This window comes from Gadus morhua, chromosome 11 (assembly GCF_902167405.1).
Source record: "Gadus morhua chromosome 11, gadMor3.0, whole genome shotgun sequence".
Lineage (NCBI taxonomy): Eukaryota > Metazoa > Chordata > Actinopteri > Gadiformes > Gadidae > Gadus > Gadus morhua.
This window is the reverse complement of record NC_044058.1, coordinates 24,478,372-24,489,065: the sequence shown is the minus strand read 5'-3', so window position 1 is coordinate 24,489,065 and position 10,694 is coordinate 24,478,372. Positions and strand designations below refer to the sequence as shown.

At 47.6% G+C, this 10,694-nt stretch overlaps 1 protein-coding gene across 2 annotated transcripts; it reads right to left on the bottom strand.

Annotated features, from left to right (window-relative positions):
- Positions 1-372: 372 nt before the first annotated feature.
- Positions 373-10,591, bottom strand: lsr (lipolysis stimulated lipoprotein receptor). Of its 2 annotated transcripts, XM_030370732.1 has the most exons (11): positions 10,354-10,591; positions 9,233-9,565; positions 8,608-8,727; positions 8,254-8,310; positions 5,255-5,401; positions 3,826-4,050; positions 3,259-3,315; positions 2,985-3,101; positions 2,370-2,670; positions 1,275-1,680; positions 373-866 (listed from the first exon to the last, which is right to left on the bottom strand). In XM_030370732.1, the coding sequence occupies exons 1-11, from the start codon at positions 10,418-10,420 to the stop codon at positions 831-833; spliced, it is 1,866 nt and encodes a 621-aa protein (XP_030226592.1). In that variant the 5' UTR covers positions 10,421-10,591; the 3' UTR covers positions 373-830. The 2 variants fall into 2 exon arrangements, with proteins under 2 accessions (XP_030226592.1, XP_030226593.1); XM_030370733.1 differs by lacking the exon at positions 8,254-8,310.
- Positions 10,592-10,694: the final 103 nt, after the last annotated feature.

Sequence of the window (10,694 nt, the reverse complement as noted above, 5' to 3'; positions counted from 1 at the left end):
TTTGTTAGACAGATAAAGTACTTTCTGTCCTCCAGTATGTGGCTTGGATTCTGACAGAGGCAGTGTGGACATTTTATCTGCGTATAATATAGAAACTATAGACGATATAAATATATTGCAGAATATGATACAGGACATAAGAACAACCATGTCAAAATACATTAATACCAGGTATTAGTAAGATAAAACTAAACTGAAGGTTTCCTTTGAAAACTGATATTCAGCTAATAAACTAGTGGAATAAGAAGTAGTGGAAGTAGTAAAGTCCTAGTTCTTTAGTAATGTAGGCAGCGGTTGTGTTATTCTGAACGCTCGGAAAAGTGTATGTCCGCGTTGGCGCCATCTAGTGTTCTAAAATCGCTACAAATCAAGTTTTCTAGTTTATAAAAGATTTATTGGAAAATGTACATCTCATTTACTCGTACATTAAATGCATACAACATCGGACTGTACAACCAAAATAAGCCATAACAAACATCATAAAAACTAACTATACTTTAAAAGGTATCTGCATTTTGATTACAAAACATTTGAAAGCTCTGGTGAAAAATCCCACACATACATCCTTATCGAATTAAAACAATTTTTTACAAAATATTTAAAAAACGAACTTATATCTTATATAAAATCGATTATAATTATGATCTTGGCTTTCTACAGAATGCTAAGAATGAAGTAAACGGACATGACCAACGTAACGCATTAAGGACAGACAAACAACGTTCACCTAACAGCTAAACAGGAGTCTGGAATATTAAGGCACTGGCGGCAGCCGTCAGGAGATGAAAACACAAGATATTTACAGGAAGACAAGAGTATGCTGTTGTCGTCTACACCACCAGACTCTCTCTGCTCACAGCACCGTTCTGCGGGACAAACAACAAACAACCGCTTAATACACCAATAATATTACATACAAATAAGAGAGAAACACCCAACACCACACCACAGGGATTAGTCCAGGACTGCAGTTATGTTGGTCAGACCTGAAGCAATCATAACATTATGATGATTGACCGCATAACTTGTTATGATGGTGAGGTCATCATAACATTACAACATGTTAACGTCCTCCTCCTCCCCCTGCTGCTGCTCCTCCTCCTCCTCCTCCTCCTCCCTCTACCCCTCCCTCCCTCTCTCCTCCCTCTACCCCTCCCTCTCCCTCCACCCCTCCTCCCTCCCTCCTCCCTCTACCCCTCCTCCTCCTCCTCCTCCTCCCTCCTCCCTCCTCCCTCCTCCTCTACCCCTCCCCCTCCCCCTCTCCCCCCCCTCACCTTCCGCAGGTTGCTCCTCTTGGAGGAGCTCACGCTCTCCTCGTCGCTGTAGGGAGGTGGGTGGGGGAAGTCGTCACGGCGATTGGGGAAGGCCGAGGGGGGGGCGAGCGGGAGGGGGGGAGGGGGCCGGTCGTCGTCGAGGCGCTCGCGGCTCCGCCCCCTCTGCTGCTCCCCGAGGCGCTTCCTCTCCATGGCCTCCCGCAGGATGCCGTCGTCGTAGCCCCGCCCGCCGCCGCTGCGCTCCAGGTCCATCAGGTCGTCACGGCTACGGCTGCGACGCCCCTGCATGCCCCGGCCGGCGTCGGAGGACCCGCCCCTCCCGCGCCCGTCCGGGGAGTAGTCACGGCGACGGCGACCGTCGTCACGGTCGTTGCCGCGCGCACTGCTGCTCCACCCGTCGTCCGACCTGGAGCGGGAAAGAGGGGGAGGCCGGGGGAGGGACGAAGGGAGGGGGAGGGAGGGAGGGAGAGGGAGAGGGAGAGGGAGGGAGAGGGAGAGAGAGAGAGAGAGAGAGAGAGAGAGAGAGAGAGAGAGAGAGAGAGAGAGACTGTAAACAACAGAAGGAACCGATCTGTTTTAAGAATAAAGCAGACGCAGTAGTTTCATGTCTGGGCTCTTGCCATGTCTGATATCACATCCAGCAGTCCTATCTTATAGCAGAACTTCTGCTATAAGTCTCAGGGGGATTTTAATAAGTGTATGCCGACAGTGGCCAGTCTACGAAGTGTGGACTTGTAACCATTACCGATGCTTCTTTAAAGATTACTACTGCTGACCAGGTTTGTGTTGTTGAAGCCAATTACATGCCTACAGATCCCCACTTCCAGTGATATTATTGGTTTAATACAAAGGCCCAATCCCATTTCTACCCCTTACCCCTTCCCCTTAACCCTTCAAAACAAGGGGGAGGGGTAAGTGGAAGGGGTAAGGGGTAGAAATGGGATTGGGCCTTAAAGTCTGATTTGTCACTCTAGTCTTCACATCTCACTAAGAAACATAACCAACCCCCCCAACACCAACACACCGGAAACCACCAAATCTGGAACCAACACACAGACCCCCCCCTTCCGACCCCCCCCCCCCCCCCAGCCTTACCCTCTGCGTCCTCTGGATCCGTCGTCATGGTGACGTGGGTAGTTGTCGCGGGGACGGCGGCGGTCAAGGGCGTCCAGGTTGTCCATGGACTGGGCCCGCCCCCTCGGATCCATGTAGCCCCCCTGCCCCCGTCCGCGGCCCCCGTCTCCCCGCCGCTGGGCATGCTGGGACACGCTGCTGATGGTGCTCATGGCCTCGTCCTGGTCGTACACCGTGGCCAGGGGGGGCGGCTGAGGGCGACCCCCGCGACCCCTGGGGTCGAGGCCATCGTGGAGGGAGCTGACCTCACTCATACCGTCCACTGAGAGAGAGAGACACAGAGAGACCCAGAGAGAGAGAGAGAGAGAGACAGAGAGAGAAACAGAGACAGACAGAGACACAGAGGGAGAGAGACAGAGACACAGAGAGAGAGAGAGAGAGAGAGAGAGAGAGAGAGAGAGACAGAGACAGAGACAGAGAGAGAGAGAGAGAAACAGAGACAGACAGAGACACAGAGGGAGAGAGAGAGAGAGAGAGAGAGACAGAGAGAGATTCGACAAAACTTAGTACCCATTGGCCATATCTCCTAGGTTCATCCCTCATTCATCTGCATGGGGTGAGGTGGGGCATACTGACTGCGGTTGTTGTTCTGGGGCCGGCTCGGGTCCATGTTGGCCAGCTCTCTCTCCATGTAGTAGATCGCCCGTGTGGCATTCCCAGCCGGATCCACCTGGATGCGGTATCCACTGCGTGCTGACACACACACACACACACAGACACACACACACACACTTTAATTTCATCAGGGAAATTATTACATATAGATTTTTTCAGCTGCTAAACATAGTTTCAAAGCAACCGGCGGACTTGGTTTTAAAGCAAACTCCGTTTAAGAATAGCAGGAACTTACTGTTGTCAGGTCCGCTGTCCTGGTCATGAAGGAGGGGGACCTGGGACCCCTGACCCACTACAAGGACAACATAAGCACACACACACACGTTAGAAGTGACCAACCAGTCCTCCCATACGGTGATTAAGCATAGCCGCCCCGTCCCACCCCTCCTACTTGTTGTACATCCTGGCACAAGACGTACCCACTTATTGTATGCCGTATTCAGTCATAGTACTTAGTTATGTCTTCCCAGCCTCGTACACTAGGAACACCTCGATATCAGAGCATCAGGACAACATCCAACACTAGGGCATGAAGACCACATTTATACTCTAAAGTTGTGTACGGGGAATGGGTTAAGATAGTTATTGCAAGTACTTGGCACTTGGTTCTATGAACCTTACTGTACCGACAGCGATATATATTATTTTTGCACCTTCTTAATAAAAATATACTTGCTGCAAGTTGTTTTGCGTAAAAGTGTCTGCTGAATGCCCTCAATCTAACCAGACCGGGGCCGGACCGGTTCAGCTGTGACACCCGGCCCGCCCTCCCCTCCGGCCCTCCAGGGGGGCCTCGACTCACCCGAGCTGGCTCCGTCGTACTCGCGGCCGTAGCCGTTGTGCGGCTGCTGGGGGTGCATGTTGGGCATGGGCAGCATGGGCATGCCAGGCTGCCCCCCCGCTGCGTAGGCCGGCTGGTCGTACATACTGGGAGGGTAGCCCGGCTGGGTGTACTGACTGGGAGGGTAGCCCGGCATGGCGTACTGTCCGGGGGCCCCACGCTTCACCATCTTCCCAGCCTCGTACACTGGGAACACATTCGATGTCAGAGCATGAGGAGAACATCCAACCCTAGAGCATTAAGACCACATCCAACACTAGAGCATTAAGACCACATCCAACACTAGAGCATGAAGACCACATCCAACACTACAGCATGAAGACCACATCCAACACTAGAGCATGAAGACCACATCCAACACTAGAGCATTAAGACCACATCCAACACTACAGCATGAAGACCACATCCAACACTAGAGCATGAAGACCACATCCAACACTAGAGCATGAAGACCACATCAACACTAGAGCATGAAGACCACATCCAACACTAGAGCATGAAGACCACATCCAACATTAGAGCATGGAGACCACATCCAACACTAGAGCATGGAGACCACATCCAACACTACAGCATGAAGACCACATCCAACACTAGAGCATGAAGACCACATCCAACACTAGAGCATGAAGACCACATCCAACACTAGAGCATGAAGACCACATCCAACACTAGAGCATGAAGACCACATCCAACACTAGAGCATGAAGACCACATCCAACACTAGAGCATGAGACCACGTCCAACACTAGAGCATGAAGACCACATCCAACACTAGAGCATGAAGACCACATCCAACACTAGAGCATGAAGACCACGTCCAACACTAGAGCATGAGACCACATCCAACACTAGAGCATGAAGACCACGTCCAACACTAGAGCATGAAGACCACATCCAACAGTAGAGCATGAAGACCACATCCAACACTAGAGCATGAAGACCACATCCAACACTAGATCATAGAGGTCACATCCAAGACTAGAGCATGTGACCACGTCCAAGACTAGAGCATGTGACCACGTCCAACACTAGAGCATGAAGACCACATCCAACAGTAGAGCATGAAGACCACATCCAACACTAGAGCATGAAGACCACATCCAACACTAGAGCATGAAGACCACATCCAACACTAGAGCATAGAGGTCACATCCAACATTAGAGCATGGAGGCCACATCCAAGACTAGAGCATGTGACCACATCCAACATGAGCCCACATCCAACACTAGAGCATGAAGACAACATCCAACAGTAGAGTATAAAGACCACATCCAACACGACAATGAAGATGGTACAACCAATACATTCCCAACCAGAAGTACTAGACACTAGAACTACCTTCTATACCAGTACTATTATATGTGGAGATGGGTGTGAAGTACTCACATGCACGGGGGCAGCAGCATCGATCAGGGCAGCAGGGGCAGCTGATGTAGCAACAGCAGGTGTGTGGGCAACACTGACACCAGCAGATCCCGATGAGTAGAATCAGCAGGAGGAAGCCAAACACCACCAGCACAACCAACAGCCAGTCTGGAACACAGAAACACCTCAATTACCTCCGAACCCCCACACACCGCACGATATGCCCATGTTGATGTGTAGTTTATTTATATATATATATATATATATATATATCGCCTTGCTGTAACATTTTATATATTAGTATTTGCATTCATGTAAATACTTTCATTTCACTGTGGTCTTTAGTTTGCTAAAAAAAGAATGGTTAAAGTGAGAGGTGGAATAAAGAACGTAGGAAGGGGTATTTGAATTGGGAGTGTTGTGAGAGAGTCACAATATACTCGTGACTAGCCGACAGCCCAAAGTTAAATCGGATCTTCTGCGATGGATTGTCTTCATTTTCTCCTTATTAGCGTTATTAGTAGCCTGCTGGACGCTTATATCTTCAGTTGATCATTGCTAACGGTAAAGCTTGGCTACCTATTCCACATGGTAACACCAGTGCCTTAGCAGATAGGCTCCGGGGGAGGAAACTGGACTAACAAGTTTAGCCCCCACTAACATAAATTAGCTCTGCAGTAGTCATCACTCTAGCAGCTGAGCAGAATCCTTCTGTTGGTTCTCATAGGAGAGCAGAAACAAGTTTGTTGAAAGGCCCCTTTGTTACCATTGTTTCTTAGTATTTTCAAAGATAAGAACTCAACAGAAAGAGGACTTGCATTAAACCTTGAGGCTGAGCCTCAAAAAGGTAAGTAGGGGGTTCCGGGCGATACAACCCCGAGAAAATAAATACATTTTTGTTGCCTGAACCCCAATTTTAACACACATTTTGCGATTGATCAAATATGCAATTTAGTTGATGAACCAGTAAATTAGGTATTAGATAGAACAACATAACTTTTATTGCAGACTTATGAACCCTCATAACCTCTTCCCTTCTGTTCCACACACACACACACACACACACACACACACACACACACACACACACACACACACACACACACACACACACACACACACACACACACACACACACACACACACACACACACACACACACACGATTGTAGTTGCACAATCAAGTACAACGAAAGTCAATCTCTCCTTTAACCCATCACTGAGATAATTTAACCATATAAACACTTGGAGCAGTGTTAGCACGTTATACAAAATTTAAACAAAGCATTAAAAATGTGTACAGCCGCCCAAATTCACAATATTGGAGAGTTGTCTTTGCTCGCCAACTTCTGTCATTTCACTGAATTAGTAACTCTCCACAACTGAACTTCCTGTTTTTGTCCTTATAAAGCTCTTTACGGTCATTGTGTGTGGCTCTGTATGTAACATAGACAGTAGGTAGGCTATAGTCTAATAGCCTAACCTAGACTCAATGGTCAACGGTCAAATACTTTTGTGGGGTGACGTTACTCGTTTAATTTCCATCAGGGGAGCAAGCGCCAGTTAAAGCCGTTGCTCTACTGTGGTTGACACAGATTTATCACACCAAGCTAACCAGCATACACCTGTCTCACTTTTTAGCACCTAGCCAACCAACATACAACATGCTAACTGGTAAGCACCTAGCTAAAAACCTACACGTAGCCAAGGACGTACACAAAGCTAAGTGCCATACATCCCGCTAACTGCTTAGCACCTAGCTAACTACTAAGCACCAAGTAAAGCATTTTGTTACTTAGCAAACCATTTAGCCACTGTTTAGCAAATAGCATAATGTTTACACCTGAATAGCATGTAGTGCGTTCTAATTAAAAGACCTTTCACAATACGAGGGTCAACCTCGGTGATGCCAGCAACGCGTTACTGGCCTCGGACCACTTTTTTCAGTAACGAGTTATCTAACGCGTTACTATTTCCAAACCAGTAAATCAGATTAAAGTTACTCATCAAAGTCACTGTGTTTTTCTTTTTCTCGGATCACCGATTGGCGTTGAGAGCGATGGAGTGGTGTGTCTGTCTGTCTGTCTGCCTGCCTGTTTGTGTGAGAGTGCGTGTGCGTGTGAAGCGTAAGTCTCAGAAGACTTCAATCTATCAGAGGCAAGTGTCGACCTTGACTCACCAGAGTCCGCGCCACCAGTTGTTATTAGCGGCGGAATTAGTCGCGCTGTGCTGTGCTGTGCTGTGCTGTGCGTGTGCGTGTGCGTGTAGCTTTGTCCGGAGATTGCCCCATAAAGCATGCGGTGAAATTTTGTCTATGCATTAAAAGTTGGCGGAAGCGGTTGAAAGCCGCGTGACAGTGTGTGCACCCAGGGCAGAGGCGCCAAATTCTAGGCCCTGTATACAAGAGGTACTGATGGGCCCCCCGAATTCCCCCTACCAGCCCCCTGCGCAGAATTGTTGACAGGGGGGTGGGGGGGGGGCCAAAAAGTTAGTATTGGCAAAAAAAAAATATTTTGAGACGGCAGGGGTTGTTGTCGCAGCTAAATGTAACTGATAAAGTAACTTGTAATCTAACTTAGTTACTTTTAAAATCAAGTAATCAGTAAAGTAACTAAGTTACTGTTTTAAGGAGTAACTAGTAATCAGTAATCGGATTACTTTTTCAAGGTAACTGTGGCAACACTGGTCAACCTACACTAGACGAAAAACTAGGCTAGAACAACCTTGTTTAGCAGTTAAAATACAAAAAAGAGCTAGTACTACCTGGCATACAAGTAATACCAGCACTTTCAATACTACATGTACTGCAAAACAAACAACGCTATTAACACTACCAACAGCAGACTAATAATACTTCAAAAACATAGCTGGTAACACCTTCTGTAGCAGTATTTATCTTATGTGCTAGACTAGCAATACTCAAAAACATAGCAAGTTCTACCTCCCACAGCAGTAACACTAAAATAAATTGCTTGTACTAGCTTCCATTAAAATAATACTGCAAACAGAGCTAGTACTACCTTCCATGACCAGTAAGTCAATGCCAGGCAGGAGGTCGGTAGTGTTTGACTTTCTCTCTGTGAAAGAAGATAAAGTAACAATTACTTTTAAATGACCTCCAACCCCCTTCCTGGTCCGCAGTAATCTCTGTTGCCGCCTTAGCCGATACCAAACTCTCACTGCGGGGATTTCCATCTACTGATCCATGCTAGTGTGCCAGATACTTCCATGGCATTTACTTGACTTAGTTAATGCATTTCATCACTTCTATGATAATAACTTACTTTATCACTACTCTCTCTCTGAAGTGCTAAGTAGTCCAGTACCATCAGTGTCTGTCTGAGTGAGTGAGTAAGTGAGTGAGTGAGTAGTACCTAGTACTATCAGCTCGGTGTAGTCTTCACTGTTCCCCGTCAGGTCCTGGGCAGAGATGACGGAGCAGACGTAGACTCCGCTGTCCCCCCACGCCGTCTGGCCGATGCTCAGGTCTGCATCTGATGGTCAGGTGGTTCAGTAGAAGAAAATACATCAACACTTTATTCATCCCTCACATGGCAATCAAAGGCAGGCGGCGTGAAACAAACAGGAACAGAAATCATACACACCCAAGCCTGTGAAGAATAAGACGTAAAGAAATATGTTTGGAGGCTTGGTACGCTCGCCCGACGTCGAAGGTCAGTGCAACGCAGCTGTACTCCAAAGTTCTGAATGCTAAAGGCTCTGTTATAGTTCCACGTCGACGCAACGCAAAAGGGGGCTCACGAAACCATGCGGACCCTCCTTGCGTCCGACGCAAGGGCCTGGTGTGCACCTCCCAAAATGTTAACATTTCGTCGAGGCGACGCGGCGGCAAGGGCTGTGTCCGCTCACTAAGACCCGAAGCGGAACCAAAACAGGTTCAGGGCTGTGTCAAAGCGTACCTGCGCTGTCATTGCGCTGCCTTCGACGTCGAACCATACCTGTGCCTTAAGTCATGTGGACTAAGTGACGCGTGCTTACTGTTGATGATGCTGATCTTGCGGCCCTGGTACTCCGAGCCCAGCGTGACCGAGTTGGCCTGCTTGGACGCCACGATGCGGATGGTGCGCAGGCTGTCGGCGCACTCGATGTTGGGGTCGTAGTTGGGGTTGTTCTGGCTCAGGAGGCTATCCGCGCTGTTGGGGCTCAGCGCGGCCTGGATGGGGTCGCGGCAGTACGACTTGTACTTCCAGGTCACCACGGGGGGCTGGGAGGAGGCGGTGGTCTGGTAGTTACAGTTCAGGACCACGGGCTGGAAGAGGATGGCGATGTAGCGCTTGGTGGGACACTGCACCGAGATGGCCCCGGTGTAGCCTGCGGACGCACCACAGCCAAGACACAATGGTTAGACATCAGTGTTACACATCAGTGTCACAACTACCCGGGTATGAATCATCACCAGGTCAGTCTAGGTCGAAACTCTGCTATTTATAACCCGCCTATTATTTACTATACTTACGATATGACTCAACCGCCAATTGATCTAAATATAATTGTCCTCTTGCACTTGCCGTGTTGTTAACCCATAAAGTTTTAACTTGTGATACATACATTCTGACCATGGATAACCCGAACTCTGACTCTCGACATCAAGTTTTTCAATTTTCCAAATGGTTAAAAGGTTATAGGAATACAGAAGCCTACCGGTTGTTTAGGCAACATAAAATAGTTGACCGATTCTCAAAAAAACAACAATAAATACGAATGTATAATAATGAAAACATGACTCGTTACTTTAACATACATTTTGCATTTAAACTAGGCTATCAATCGGAGATATTTTAAAAGCTAATCATACGTAGAAAATAGAAGATATATAGCCCACTTAGTTTTAATACTTTAAATGTAATCATAAATGTTGTTTATGTAGTACGTGTGTACGAGGATAGTTGCTCAATAGAAGGGGCCTTCGGTTCAGGTAAACACAAGAGCGTTTCGATCGAAACGATTCCCACAAGAACGCGATTAATCATGGATATCTGGAGAAATGTCGTAGAATAACAGAACGAACACATTAAGAGCAGAGATTGGTGTGCGATTGATGTAAAGACAGCAGAAGTGATCAACACACGGAAGAGGACGCACCCCGGCCCCAGGCCTACCTGTTGCCAGTACAACGGCCACAAACAAAGTCCAAAACATTTTCATCCGTTGTTTCGAAGTTTCCATCGATGTTTAAATTATATATCTGCACAAACTAAAAAAACTCATCGATAAAACATTAATCGACATCTACAGTTACTGCCGTGTTCCCGTTCTTCAGCCAGGTATCGAGGTGTTACGCAAGGCGCGTTGCGTCAAGGTGAGGCTGGAGGGACGGCGGGTCGCGAAACACGGGCTGGTGGGTGGTGTCTGTTTCTGTTTTAAAGCTCACAAGTTAAATTGCTATAGTTAATCAATATTTTCTCTCAAAAACGAATTATTTACCGTCGATTGGAACTTT

What these genes read in the sequence shown, in the direction of transcription:
- lsr (XM_030370732.1), bottom strand. Translation starts at nt 10,420, where the DNA reads ATGGAAACTTCGAAACAACGGATGAAAATGTTTTGGACTTTGTTTGTG. An exon ending in GGCCGTTGTACTGGCAACAG is followed by an intron (nt 9,566 to 10,353) that starts GTAGGCCTGGGG and finishes GTGCGTCCGCAG; the next exon opens with GCTACACCGGGGCCATCTCG. An exon ending in GGATCCAGAGGACGCAGAGG is followed by an intron (nt 1,681 to 2,369) that starts GTAAGGCTGGGG and finishes TTCCCGCTCCAG; the next exon opens with GTCGGACGACGGGTGGAGCA.